At 39.4% G+C, this 14,824-nt stretch overlaps 1 protein-coding gene across 11 annotated transcripts in view; it reads left to right on the forward strand.

Moving 5' to 3' along the window:
• The window catches only part of clip1a (CAP-GLY domain containing linker protein 1a), a 28,686-nt gene extending 14,917 nt beyond the window's left edge, over positions 1-13,769 (forward strand). For 7 of the 11 annotated variants that reach the window (XM_044111038.1, XM_044111039.1, XM_044111030.1 and 4 more), the window contains 12 exons: positions 112-327; positions 1,979-4,432; positions 5,073-5,201; positions 6,440-6,546; positions 6,690-6,810; positions 6,919-6,971; positions 7,935-8,052; positions 8,629-8,776; positions 8,897-8,949; positions 11,036-11,041; positions 12,542-12,663; positions 12,749-13,769. In XM_044111038.1, coding sequence (XP_043966973.1) covers positions 112-327; positions 1,979-4,432; positions 5,073-5,201; positions 6,440-6,546; positions 6,690-6,810; positions 6,919-6,971; positions 7,935-8,052; positions 8,629-8,776; positions 8,897-8,949; positions 11,036-11,041; positions 12,542-12,663; positions 12,749-12,977 — 3,756 coding nt within the window. In that variant the 3' untranslated portion in view covers positions 12,978-13,769. The remainder of the gene's footprint in view (positions 1-111; positions 328-1,978; positions 4,433-5,072; positions 5,202-6,439; positions 6,547-6,689; positions 6,811-6,918; positions 6,972-7,934; positions 8,053-8,628; positions 8,777-8,896; positions 8,950-11,035; positions 11,042-12,541; positions 12,664-12,748) is intronic. The other 4 variants (XM_044111042.1, XM_044111041.1, XM_044111035.1 and 1 more) reach the window with 3 other exon arrangements.
• The last annotated feature ends 1,055 nt before the right edge of the window (positions 13,770-14,824 follow it).

The following is a 14,824-nucleotide window of genomic DNA, read 5'->3' on the forward strand; positions in this document are numbered from 1 at the left end:
AATGTACAATCACCCTGTCAAAACATTTCAGGACTGCAGGGAATGTGTTAGATCTAGTTGGAGGCAATAAATGTGAATTTTTGTTTAACTCTGCGGATTTTTGTTTGCTAGGAAAATGCTCTTAAACAAAGTAAGAGTCAGGTTGAGGATTTGAAGGCCTCACATGAAAAATCCCTCACTGAGGCCTCCAAGCTCCATTTGAAGGAATCTGGGATTCTGCAAACACAGTTTGACGAGTTGAAGTTGGAGCTTTCCTCCTCCAAGGACAAAACTCAAGAGCTGGAGAAATCTATGTCTGAGCTGCAGAAATACAAAGACCAGGCTCAGGTAAGCACTACTTCAGGAGTATGTAAGAGGAGTCGATGTGTTTTAAGAGATTCACTGGTACCGTGTTTAAAGATTAGCAAGGTTTATGGTATTTGACTTGTAAGAAACATTTGTGAAAATCTAAATGTTTAACAAAGTCTCAAATGGCATGTTATTTGTAAATATAGCTGTTTTTTTGTTTTTTTAACACCAAAGCATAATGTGAAGCACAGCTTTAAAAAGCATCAATTTGGTTTAAATACTATTTTGTTATTTTTGCACTATTCTATTTTTAAACTCATTTACCTTAATGGTAATGATTAGTAAAAATAAAAAAATACCAAGCAAAGGGTAGAATGACTAAACTTTTATAAAATAGTGCATTATCTTTAATAGTTTTATCTTTTTTTTTTTTTTTTTTGTCAAAAGGAAGGAAAAAAAAATTGTACTGATTAAAAGAAAACCGAAAGCAGGAGACTGGTTTTGTTACACCTACACTGTGAATGTGTTTAGTGTTGCCAATCATGTTTTCATTACCATTATCACCACTAAAACATTTCAAAGCAGCACCTGCACAGAAGCAATCCATGCCACGTTATGTTGTATTTATTTATTACTTAATTTTTTTACTCTTGACTCGGTAAGCTGTAACAACTACCATTCATTTCCACTTGGAGGCGCCATGTTAGTAGTGGGTTGGAACCCTTTTGACCTTCAGAACTACCATAATTCATAACAGCACAGATTCAACAAGCTTTTAGATGTTAATCAATATTAACATATCAGGACCCTCCAGTGAATGACTCAGGCAGACTGTGGTGATAACACAATGCCCAGTTGGGGCCGTGGGGCTAAAAGCACAAGAACAAAATATACCCTTACAGCACCAACCTGTTGACAAACCACAAAATAAATCTTTACATTGATCTTCCCAAGTCTCTTGCATGTGAGGGAATTGGTTTGAAAGGATCAGTCAACTGTAAGTTACAGGGGGGCTTATTTACTTTTTGTGAAGGGATTATTTTGGGATTCTTTTTACCCTGCTTTTTCTGTGGAAAATTTTCTCTTGTGTGCAAAATTATTCATACCACTGCCAGACATGGATTTAAATTTATGTTCACTTACTTTGAAGAGAAATGGCGCAGCATTTCTCTTCATGTCAATAAAATATTTTCTCTTATGTGGGTTTGAACAAAAACGCACATAAAGCTTGATAATTAATAAACAAGCCTGTAATATTGGTATTAGACATTTAAGACACAAGTATTACAGAAATTTGGCAATTTAATTTACGGTACTTAATAGAAATAAATTGTAGTGTTACTCCAATGATTTTCTGTTGTAATACTATATAAGTGCATTATATTCATGCTGCTATGAGTGGTAGACACCATGGGAATCTACATGCCCTTTATGTTGATATTAACTACCTTTATTTGTGTGCCATTATGCCACTGTTATCGAAAAGGTTTCTTAGTGGATGTGAAAATTTTCTGCCTCCGCAGTTTTTGGTTGAAAGCTTTGATGTGACCCTCTTTCTGATTTTTATGCTTCTGAAGCTTAACCTTTCCATTTACATACCATTTGTATCCATGACTAGATGGTTTATTTTGTATTTATTCATGCATTGCCCTGTGTGTATATCCCCTTTTTTCACCTTTTATTTTTCCAGTGGCTTTCTGCTGAGCTTGACACCTACAAGCATGATGTTGACAATATGTCAAAAAAGCTGGATAAGCAGAATCTTGATCTGGAAAACATGTTTAAGCAAAGTGAAGATCATAAAGCTGAGAAATGCAATCTGGAGAGGCAGCTTTCTGAGATGCAAAATAAACTTTCTGTCACTGAGATTAGTTGCAAGGAGGTTTCAGTGCAGAATGAAGAGCTGCTGGCAACTAATGATAAACTCTCAAAACTTCAAGAGGAATTACAGACCAATACCAAACAGTTAGATGAAGAGAGGACTTCACTGAAGAAGGAACTGGAGAATCTCAAACACCTGCTGCAGGAAGCGGAGACCGAAAACAAAGAACTGCATCGAGGTAAAGGTGAATATTTGACTCAAATTAAGGAGCTTCAAAGAGAAAATGCTGAGATGAATGACTCCGTCTTAAAGCATCAGTTGGATGTTCAGCAAACTGAATCTAAAAAGAAGCAGCTGCTTGAGGATTATGAAAATGTTTGCAAAGAGAAGAGCCAGCTGGACGAGGACCTCAAGAAAACGGAGTCAAAATTCACTAGTGAAAGAGACGATCTGATATTGGAGCGTGATTCTGCAAAAAATGCTCGGAAGTCTCTTGACGCTAAAAATGCTGAACTGCAGGAAAAAGTGAAGTCATTGAATTTAGAAAAAGAAGATCTTAAGATGAAGAATGTGCAGCTCCAGTCTCGGGTAGAAACCCTGACAAATGAGAAAGCTGAGTTGTCGTCTGAAGTCGGTGCTGCTGCTCTGGAGAAAAAGAACCAACAGATGGAGAAGGAGGCGCTCCAAAACAAACTCAGCCAAACCAAGAAAGACTTGGAGAGTCAAATTCGGGAATGTGAAGAGCTTAAAGCCTCTAAAGGCAGCTTGGCCCAGATGCTTGAAGAGTTTAAGACAAACAGTCAAGTGACAGATTCTGAAAGGCTTACCTTGTTGCAGGAAAAAGAAGACCTGCTTGCGTTCCAGAGGAAGGTGTCTAGTGAGAAAGACGACCTTTTCAGGGAGCTGCAAGAGTTGAAGGAGAAGCTCCGTGTCCTGACAGAACAGTTGTCCCTTTCTCATGAAAAATATAATGCGGCATTATCGTCTTTTGAGCAGGAGAAACATGCATTGTGTCTACAGAACTCTGAAATGGAGATGACACTTCATGACTTGCGTAAAGAAAAGATGAGCCTGGATTCAGCTCTGGAGCAGCAGAAGATGGATTTTGAGCGTTTGGAGGAGGAGAAGGGAGAGTTGGAAGGAAAGTATACCAAGGCTTTATCTGAGAAGGAGACTCTTTCTGTGGAGCGGGAGAAGCTTGCTGGTGATAATCGCACAACTCGGGGCCAGTTAGATGGTTATAGCAGAACCAATGCTGATCTTCTTCAACAGAAGAGTCATCTGGAAACAAAGCTTGAAGAAACTAGGCATCAAAAAGATGAGCTGGAAGCCAAGATCACCACTCTGGAAGGAGAAAAGACTGACCTACAGAATAAACTGCAGAAATATTGCTCTGATATTGAACTTCTGGAAAAGACCAAAATTGAACTTGTTGTTGATCATAATAAAGTAAAAGCAGAGTTTGAGAAGTCCAACTTAGAGCTTTCTCAACAGGTAGATAACCTTAAAATGGATCATCATCATCTTCAGTCTCTGCAGACCAAAGCTGAGCAGAAAGCCCATTCTTTCCAGAAGGAGAACCAAGATCTGCTGCAGGAAGTCCAGGAGTTAAAAAAAGAGATAACATCTCTGTCGGAGGCGAAGGACCTGCTTGAGACGACTCTACAAGCTGAAAACTGTGAAATCACTAAAGCAAAAGCTGACAAAGATGATTTGTCTAAGCAAATTGAAGAACTTCAGAACACTTTGTCCAAAGTAATGCAGGAAAACGAAAATATATCGTTTGACCGCAAGAATGCTCATGAACAAAATAAGTCTTTTAAAGCAGAAATGGAATCTCTGAAAGAACAATTAAAGCAGGAAGAGCAAAAAAGCCATCAATTGGGCCAAGATAGGGAACAGCTCTCAATCAGGCTTGAGGAAATGGACAAACAGATGACTCTATTGACTTCAGTGAAGGAAGAGCTTTTGGCTAGTCAGTCTGAACTGAAGCAGGAAACATCTTCGCTTTGCGCCAAAAAAGAAACATTACTCGCTGAACAGTCGGAGCTTCTTCAAAAGGTGGAGTGTTTGCAAGCAAGCAACAAACAGCTGCAGGCTGAACTCCAGGCCCAAAAGATTGAGAAAGAAAACTTTGAAAAACAGTACAAGAATGCTCTCGAGGAGGTGTCTGCGTCTGCTGTGGTGAAAGAAGAAATATCCTCCAGCGTTGCACAGCTGTCTGCTCAGAAGGACGCCCTGCAGGCTGAGAGGGATGAAGCCGTCCAGCAAGTCAGGGAGCTCGAGTTGCAGCTAAATAACGCTATTTCTAAGCAGCTTGAGGTATTTCTCCTCCAGTACTAATCGTAGTGGTGCTGGGGCTTTGCCACCTTCTCATTGCATGCTTGTTAGTCTCCCTTTTAATTTCATGTGTTAACTTTCATCCTCCATTTACTAACCTCTGTTTACTACCCTTAGCTCCCAGCTTTTGCCTGTGGACTTATAACGTGAGCTAATAGTGGGCTAATTTAATTTTAGTTGGACTTTGAACACCTTGTTGCAGCCAACCATTTGATGCAGATTATTAAATGTCTTAATCCAACGAGGCTGGTCTAATGCTTCCTTTGACAGCAGGAAGTATTCGTACATTTTTTTTCAGTCTCCGTTCTGAGGCCACAGGTTTCAATAATTGTGGTGGTAATTGTCAACAAGAGTTTTGAAAAATACAACGTCCTAATACATGTCGGAAAGTGTCAGTCTGTTAATCTGTGATAGTGTCTCAATATAAAAGCATGTTGTTAATTTACTTCTTATTAAATTGAAATAATTACATTATAAAAATATGCACTTATATATATATATATATATATGGTTTCCAACGCTCAGATCACACAAGAATGAAATTCTATAGCTTTAATGTCAGTTTTGTGGTTTTATGTAAAGTTGCTCATCTTACCAAGTGTCTTAATCCTGCACTGCTTAGGCTTCTGGTAACGCCGCTGACGCTCTCGAGCAGCTCGTAAAGGAGAAAGAAGCTTTGCTGAAGGAAAAGAATGAAGCTCAGTCATTGGTGGAGGAACTGCAGCGCTCCAAGGACGAAATTCAGACTCAGGTGAGAGAATGGTAGGGTCAGAGGTGAACTGGATTTTTTTAATCCGAGTTTTCACAGGTACTTTGACACTTTCTAAATGTTTAAAACTTAATTTTAGATTTTTGAGGTAATAAAATCTTTTATTTTCGGATAAAAATCCTTAGACGTTTTTTCAACTGTTGCTGAATGTATTTTGTATCAGAATCCACATCTGGTTTGGAGACATCAAGTGCAGCACACATACAAGTATTATGCTGAATATACTTAATAGTAAATGTTTGTAATTACCATTCCAAGGTGAAATAAAGTTTTTGAAATTTACTTTAATCACTTCAGAGAGAGAGCAATCAATCTTTTTCTGGTTAAGGACCATTACACTTAGAAGAGCTGACTCTCATCCCAGCTGCTTGACACTCGACTGCAAACCACACCAGTGCATGCTGAAGGTAGCGCCTTGAATAACCCAACATCATCTGCAACAAACAATGATCTTGAGCTTTCCAACCCCGACTCTCTTATTTTAAATACCAAAACCTAAGTTATTGTCCCTGAACACCACAAACCGGATCAGTGAGAGGAGGCAGTCCTGACGGAGTCCAACTCTGGAGACAAACAGAATACCTTTGGGACATGTTCCTAAACCTTTTCCAGATCCAGAAAACGCATGTAGACTGGAGAAGTGAACTACCATGGCCCCCGAGGCAATTCTCTAAGGATAAAGATCTGATTAACCCTTCCACTGTCGAGACAAAAGCCTCATTGCCACAAAAGCTCCAGCTCCCTACCTGCCAGTGAGGAGACATTCACTGTCCCCAAAGATAAGTTGTGTCACCAGGAGTTGGTGTGCAACACCTGGTCGCCTTCCTGCATGTGGCTAGGCCCCACAACCTGGGCTTACTGTAATTTCTTCTGGCTGAATCTGACTGAGCCTGAGGAACCAGACACAACCACCAGGAGCTTGTTGGTTGGTGATCTCCTCCACCTGGCCTGGATCAAGGGGGGAGCTCTGAGGTTTGACTCGCCATTTCTTCTGAACTACTGAAGCACTCAGTAGTTCATCTCCCAGTTGCCGTGGGAGATTAAAACAGGAGCCAAATCTCTGAGCAACTTGGGCATCAGGATCATAAGGACTGAAAAACTCCACCACATTGAGGTGGGGCCTCAACAGAGACAGGCAGCATGAGGAAGAGTTCAGTGAAATGATCTTTAGCTTTAGATTTCTTGTTATTTACATATCTTTTTTTGTTTGTTTGTTTTAGCTGGAAACACTGAGGAAAGGGAATTTAAAGTATCAAGAAGACCTGAACACAACCAAAGAGCAGCTTTGCACAGAAACACAGAGGCTGAAGTGTCTTTGTCAGGAAGTGTGAGTACACTCATCTTGGATTGTGTGAATTTTCCAAGCTAGAAGTTATTTTAAATCCGTCGTACTTTACCACATTATTTATGGTTTGAACATATATCGTCAGCCTGTCAGTTGGGTAATGTCATCATTTTATGTTTCATAAGTGAGGAGCTTAAAGAAGCAGCGTCTGTGACGGCGCAGACTCTGCAGATGCTTCAAGAGGAAAACAAAAGGCTGTCTCAGGAGCTGGCAGGCAATCAGAAAGACCAGGGAGATCTGGTGACGGTGAGGCTCATTGGTACTGGCATTAATATTGTTGTTGTGCTGCGTTTATAAGTAACAATTGAAGTCAACTTAGCGTTTTGAAATTTCAACCTGTTTTTTTCCACAAAGCTAACTGATGAGCACTCAAAACTCAAGAAAGAGTCGGAAGAGTTGAAGCAAAGGTAAACTAATCATGTTTTTATTGCTCTGGCATTGTCAGATAATCACAATCTCATGGCTCCATGAGATTTGGCATTTAATAATGTATATTGTGCTTGAATAAATGGCTGATTTTTCACGCTGCTTTTCCTTCAAAGCCTGCCAAATAACATCTTCAGGTACTTGATGCTTTCTGATATTATGACTTGTCTGCAGTCATCTCATAAGAAAAATCCATTGACATGTTTGACCTGGCAGACATGCTCTGTGTTCTAAAATTCATTATTAAATTCACAAATAAAAAACATTTTATTTGTTAAATAAAATGTTAAATATCATTGTTAAATATCTGTTTTATGCCAAAGTCGTGGCTGAGGAATATTTGCTTTGAAATTGGAGGAGTTTTCTCTTTGCACTGAACATATTTTCATGGTTCTCTCCAATCTGGGAGTGTTTGAAAAGAATTATGGATTGGAGTGTTTCAGATTACCAGGTTTTGTTCTCATTTCCATTTCTAAATGTTGTCATGTTTTCTTCCTTGTGTTTTTTCTTCCTCCTTCATCTCCGTTTTCTGTGTCTGCTTGTTGTTCCTCTGTTATGTGTCCTTCTTTCCCTTCCTGCCTTCCTTGCCTCCTCCTCAGTCTGTCCTTCCCACACAACAAAACACAGGGATGCCTTATGTCCTTTCTTCCATCCTTGTGTTGTACCTTTCTCCTTTCTGTCCCTCCTTTCTTCCTCAAGTCCAGTATTCTGTCCTGTGTCTTGCCTGCTTTGCTTGCTTTTCTTCTTTGCCTCCTTGTCCGTCTTTCATGACCTTCCTCTCCTCCATCCTTGCGTATTTTGTCTTTGAAGGTCTCCATTTTTAAAGCCTGTTGAAAGCCTATTGAAGTATTTGCCATGAACTCACTTTGAAGGTTGTTTAAAAATGAAGATTAAGCAGAGTTTTTGTTTCTCTGACATTTAGCTGATACTCTTATGTTTAACAGTGAAAACGCTCTGAAGGAGCAGCTGAGTAGAGAGAAGGTCTCCCTCCAGCAGTCCATTCATAAAAACAGTGCCTTAGTTGCAGAAAAGGACCAGCAGGTGGAGAAACTGAAGAGTGAGGTAAGGAATAAATCTGACATTTTACTTTATGTTAGATCTGGCTTTACCTGGTAAAATCTAAATGAAGCAAAGGAGGATTTTTGACATTTATCAAGACCTTCTATTGCAATCTGTTGACTCCTAAATGTAGCTTTTAGCGTCATTTCCTTTTTACAGCACAAACCATACCCACCAGTCTTTCAACAGACTCTTCTGACAGGATGTCACTTCTGGGTCAAATAATGACCTGCTTTCATTTTTATGTGTTTACAATCCTCCTCCTCATGACTTTGAAGATAATGATCTGGAAACCTCTGTCATTGCTGACAAACTGACACGTTTTATCATCTTCGCAAAATCAGATTTACATCTGTAATGTTTCTTTTCTCTAAAAGCTCCTTTAGACTTTCGCTTGAAGATTAACATCTCAGATATGAACTCCACAAATGACGGTTTTATTGAATCATAGGCAGTATTATTAATTCTTTTATTATTTTTTTTGCAGCTCCTTTTCATCTGAAAGTGAAATGTGGTTGACGGATTGATAAATGGTAACATTTGTCCAGTGTGTGTTAAATTATATTGTTTTCTTTACAGTTGGTTGCAGTGCGGGAAGAAAGTGCCTCTATTAAGACGCTCCAGAATACAATCGAGACTTTGGAGCAGGATAAAGCTAACCTACACGATCACGTAAAGAGACTGGAGAAGGACCTCACTGTCAGGCTTGATGTCAGCCTGACCTCGGGTACGGCAGCATTACAAACAACCAACGCTAACATGGCTTCCAGCTCAGTGATTTAAAAAAAAAAATTCGTTTATTATTTTGAGCTGGAAAGACATCGCTCTGATTTCCTTCTGTTTTCAGGAGATGCTCTTTTGGACCAACTGAGAGAAGATAAGGAGACTGCAGAGAGTCAGGTCTGGCAGTCTCACTAATCCTGAATAAAAGAACATTCCTCCTGTTTTCTTTCCCTGAGTTTTCTTATAGTAACCACATTCCAATTAACATAAGACTTAAGTATGGGGCATCAGTGTGTACTAACTTCTTAAATACTAATTCATACTGCTTCAGTCTTTCTAGCTTAGTGAGAACTGGTACTGCATTACTGTCTTTTAAGTTTCATAAGGGCATGTACAGTCATGTCTGTCAAATAACCTTCAAGCATATTCTAATTTGTAGACAGTCATTACACACACAGGGGTATTTTCCAGTCAATAATTTGGATTAGGAGTTTCACATCAGAGTCCTCAAGGTGTCCTGCAGGTTTTACATGCGTCCCTGAGTGCAGCTGATTAAAATGACTTCAGCAAGTCCTCTCTGTTCAACAAGGGAAGCACTTGAAACAAGCAGGATGATGACTGACTTAAAGAAAACCCAAATTTCACTTTCTGTTGTGTAGCACAGACACTCATTACTTGTTTGGGTCTCCTTTTGCATGAGTTACTGCATCAATACGGCATGCATGTGATCTGCCTCGTAGCTCTGCTTGGGTAGCCTCAGGTTGCTTCAGTAGTGGCCTTTAGTTTGTCTGCGTGATTCTCTGGTCTTCCTCTTCACCACATCCAATAAATGTTCTGTCTGGGGTTCAAGGCAGAAGTGTTTTCAGTCCAGTCCAGCACAGCAACATCACAATGAGCTTTATTGGCCAAGATTGTGCACAAATAAGAAAGAAAATACCAAAGTACAATCATGGGACCATCTTTGATCTTGTATCCATGGTGACTGAACCAGCTTTTTGTTCCTTTAGCTGTGGGATTCTGCCAAGTCCTGGAAAATGGACATTTTTATATAGTTTCTTAGCGAAAGGAAGTTTGAAGTGCTGTAAAATCCCCCATGGTAGAGAAAGGGCTGTGCTGACTGTGATTCTGATGAAACACAGTGGACCAGCACCAGTAGATGACTTGGCACCCCAAACCATTACTGACTGTAGAAACATCCCACTGGACTTGAAGCAGCTGTCTCATCATCTGTAGAGAAGCCATTGCCACTAGTCTAGAGCGTTAACTCCTTAGCCCAGGTAAGATCCTCCTGACGTTGTCTCTGGTTAAGGAGAGTCTTGGCTCTTAAAGTAGTATCTCCATCTCCTGCACACTGGGCTCTTCTGCTCACAGTGGCTCTTTGAGTTCTGACTCTAGTCACAGCCCAGTTTCCTTCAAATCCCTGATTGTGGTTTTGCTTCCCAATCCTCTGAAGCAGGGGTCTCCAGCTCCAAGCCTCAAGGGCCGATATCATCCAACCTCTAGATGTGTACAAGTTGTAGGACACCGGCGCTCGAGGCCTGGAGCTGAAGACGTCTACTCTAAAGGAAGCAGTAATCCATGCTACTTGTGAACCTTTTACATCCAAACTGTGTCTTCCTACTTAAATTTCATTTCCGATGTGTGAGAAAATCTTTTTCAGCAACAACCTTTAGTAGTTTACCCTCCGTGTGGGTGTGATAGTCAATGACCGCCAGCTGAACAAACAACAAGTTAGCCATCTTGTGTAGAACATAATATTTCTCTATTAATTGTGTCTTAATTATAATTGTAATTAGTGGTGTCCTGAAATATTCTAAAATACAAAGAAACTGACTTTTGGGTTTTCATTTGCTGTAAGCCAGAATCATCTAAATTCACAGAAATAAATACTTGAACTTTAGCATTCTGGGTAATGAATCAGTTTAAGTTTTCAGTTTAATTCCTGAAATAATAAATTCACTTTTTCAGTATTCTGATTTATTTAGGCAGAGCTGTAGATCTTCTGACGTGACCATCTAAGTTTCCACAGATTAATTCTGCATAAACGTCCTGTAGCCTCACTCCATCAGCATGTCAGCTTCCCCTCCCCTCGTCTGTTTATGGTCCTAAGTCATCCTGAACTATCTGTCTGCGATGACGTAAGTGTGATATCTGTCAGAGTGTGAGGCCGCTGCCGATTTTGATATTTTATTCTTATCTTTTTCTCTTTAAATTTGCCTCTTCTGTGCTTTGTCTGATGTTGGCATCGCTACACCTCCATCAGGAAGCGGTTTGTTCAAGTTTCTCATCTCCATCTGTGCATGCATTTCACTGTGACTTTCATTCACTTGAACCACAATTCAGTTGTCGCCTAAAGATTGATAACGCTTGTTTCATCGGTACTTTAGTCGGCTCTAATTACATCCCGAGTAAAAACGGTTGATGATTGAAAGGGCAACGTAGGAATCAGATCAGTTGCTCGTTGAAACACTCAGACTGGGACATTTTTCTTACACTCCCAGTGACTCAGTGCAAGCGTTGATTTATCTTAAGCTGACAACTCAAAGCAGAAAATCACCACATTCATCATTAGAGGGAATATGGTGACACACAGCTAATATTCCAGATATCTATGCATTTCTGGATGAATGTGGGTGTTTTTTATGTTTGATAAAATCGACAAGATGCTACAAGAAAGTTCAGCTTCATTGTGAAACGGTGAAAAGCCGTTACTTCTGGAAGCTTGGTTTTGTTAAAAAAAACAAAAAACTTTTGTAGATTCGGAACCAAAATGCTCACATTTACTTACTTACTATTCAAGTTTAGCACATTTCAGCAACAAGGCAGTTCAGAGTTTTTTACGCCATAAAAACATGATAGTCGCCATGAATCAAGCAATGAACTCTGCATTTTGTCAACCACCATAATTAAGCAAATATACCGATCAGTGTTCCAGTTAATCAACACTACATTCATGATGCATCCTTAAATGAATGAATGAAGTAGAAAGAAAAGAGTTAATATAAACAGAATCTGTTTTTAGTTCATGTTTAGGTCTGGGCGTATAAACTGAGGCGGTGGTACAATCTACGGCCCGCGTCAAACCCGAAGCCCGCCAGAAGTTTTTATGTGACCCTCCAGTCTCTAGAAATGGAGCCCTCAACATTACAGCTGTGTGCTTAATTATTATTTTATTAATCAAATCTGTATTCTGCCATCTTGGATCAAGGTCAAAAGATTTTTAATGTTATTTAATTTCAAGAAGCTATTAAACCCATGAGACGACTGTTTATCAATATTTTAACAGTTTGTTAGTGGACAGTTTAATCAAATGTTTCTGTCATAACCAGCCTTTTAAAATATTCCTGATCTTCTCAAGGCCCAAAATTAAAGTTTAACATCCCTGATCTATGTGATAAAATAACAGTACATATAGTTGGTGGCAGGAATAGAAATAGGAAAATATAACTTTAACATGACTTCAAATTATAATAAATTTTTGTTCACATTCAAGCATACTTTATCTACCACCTCTTTATTAAATGTACAATTTCCTCCACAGTCAAAAGTTTTGTCTAAAAACAGATTAAGTCTCAGAAGAGCTTGAGTTGCTTAAGCTGTTAAATCTTTCTCATGTTACTTTGAGTTTCAAATGTAAATAATAGTCTTAAAATGTAAATACTTAAAACATGTTAACTTCATGTTACTGAAGCCTACAGAAACCCTGGTAAACCTGCTCTGGTTTTGTTTTACACGAGGCAGAAATGATGCGGGTTTGTTTTCCCTGCAGGTTGAGTTCTTGAATTCAGTAATTGTCGACCTCCAGAAGAAGAATGAAGAGCTCAAAGACAAACTGGAGAAAATGGCAGCTGCTGCCCTCAATGGGAATAGTCCAAGTGAACTGGATAATGAGTAAGTCCTAGTCAAAGCAGACTATCTGTATTTATTGTTTGGCTCTGACTGACACTCAGAGAGGTGCCTTTATTTCCACCTGCAGTTATGACAAGCAGCCAGAAAAGAAGAAACCTCCTCCGAGGAAGTTCTGCGACATTTGCGACTGCTTCGATCTCCACGAGACTGAAGACTGCCCGCTACAGGAGCAGATGCCCGACTCCCCACCTCACACCACCTACCACGGCAGTAAGGGTGAAGAGCGGCCGTACTGCGAAACCTGCGAGGTCTTCGGCCACTGGACCGAATCCTGCACCGACGACCAGACCTTCTAAAGCCTTCCTAAAACCGTCGTTCGCACAATCAATACATTTGCACATCTTGTTGGTCGCGCCGTTCTTTTCCGGTTCTTAGCTTGTACGTATCTCTCATGCTTGTTTTTGCCAAGCATATTTGCTGTCCACACTTGCCTTGTAGAAGAACGGTTCTCGGCATGTTTCCCGAGAGTTAAGGCATCCCAGAAGTTACAGAAAGTTTTAGCTGTTTGTCAACCGGAAACGACTCTGGAGGGGGAATGTTTAGCATCCTGGTTCTGACGGGGACGCGGTGAGCTTCAGTTTAGCTAATTTATCAGTATCCGACCGCTGTTTGCACAGATTGTCAGGGGCTACAGAGATACTATAGTATCTTAAACTATGTGTATTTGAAACTGTAAAATACTTGATTGAAAACAGTTTTGAGCAAAAAAAAAAAAAAATTGAAGAGTTATAGTTTATTTTTTTATGCCTGGAAATAGTATGTACTCTTTAAAAGGTTTAATAATGTAACTTTGTGATGGGAATAGTCTGGAGCAGAGCGCGGAAACCTGGAGATCTTCGGCTCCAATCGGTTTAACTTTCTGCGGTCCTTTTGAAATGGATGCTGGGAAATTTATTATGATTCTCACTTACTGTAAACCTTTGATTCCTGTCATTATGGCCTTTTCAGGAATTTTCTAATTAATGAAGCAGCTTTTCTTTTGCATCAATGAACACTTTGACATTTTTGATAAGTTTTAAATATCTGTATGAAAATAAAGTTTATGGATGAATAAAGTGTCTGCATGCAGTCATGAACAGTAATCATAATTTATGTTGATTCCTTCTAGAAATCTGTAGATTTGTGGTAAATTGAAGCCAAAGCCATTGAGGTACACGCTTCAAAACCTTACCAAATATTTTTGGTCTCGTTTCTAGTACAAATATTTTAGTACATTTGAAATAAGAAAAGCTAACTTACAAATGGCGTTTCAGCAAGAGAAATTAGATGAACTCAATTCCTTAATATTGGTGAAAAGGTGCTAGCTATAAGTGAAATAATCTTAGTAATTTTTTATCAATATTAAGAAATTATTGACTTAAATGATTGTTTTGTGCTGGAGAGTTGCTTATTAGTTGGTACACCTGAAATAAGACGGAACCAAGATATTTATATTGGAAACTAGAGCAAAAACAATTGGTAAGATTTTGTGTTTTTGTTTTTTTCGCAGTGCAGAGCCTTGTAAATGTTTTCGGATGGGTTCGGCTATGAAGTGCAAGGAAGTGTTTTTAAAAATTCACAAATTACAGTGTGCCTCACGTTTCAGCCTTCTTACTTCTGATACCCCTAAATAAAATTCAGTGCAACCAGTAATTTTCAGAAAAGTTCTTCTGTGTGTAATTTAATCTCTCAGTCCAGGGCTTCTGTTTGTGAACGTTAGAGACAGCAGACAAGTTGTGGAAAAGTTTAAAGCAGAGTTGGGTCATAAAAGGTTGTTAAAGTCTGGATATTTCAAATCATTAAAGAATAAATTATGGCTCAGATGCAAATAAGACATTCATGTAAACTGACAGGTCAGCCAAAAGAGCACTGATGTAGAAACGGTGAACTTGTGAAAAAATATAATCTTGTCAAAGGATTAGAGAACCACTCTGCACATCACCCTGAACTCACATCACCACGGTGATACACGGTGAAGGCTGCATCATGCTGAGGACATGCTTTTCTTCGGCAGAGACTTGGAAGCTGCAGGGTTGAAGACAGGAAGGTGGATGTTGCCCTAAATCATTAGAAAATTCTACGAGCTGTAAAACAAAGAGACTAAAGTGAAGGTTCACCCTCCAGCAGGTTGGTCTCACTTCTGAAGTTTACAAGAAAGTCTGAC

The sequence above is a fragment of the Gambusia affinis genome, linkage group LG03, assembly GCF_019740435.1.
Source record: "Gambusia affinis linkage group LG03, SWU_Gaff_1.0, whole genome shotgun sequence".
Classification (NCBI taxonomy): domain Eukaryota; kingdom Metazoa; phylum Chordata; class Actinopteri; order Cyprinodontiformes; family Poeciliidae; genus Gambusia; species Gambusia affinis.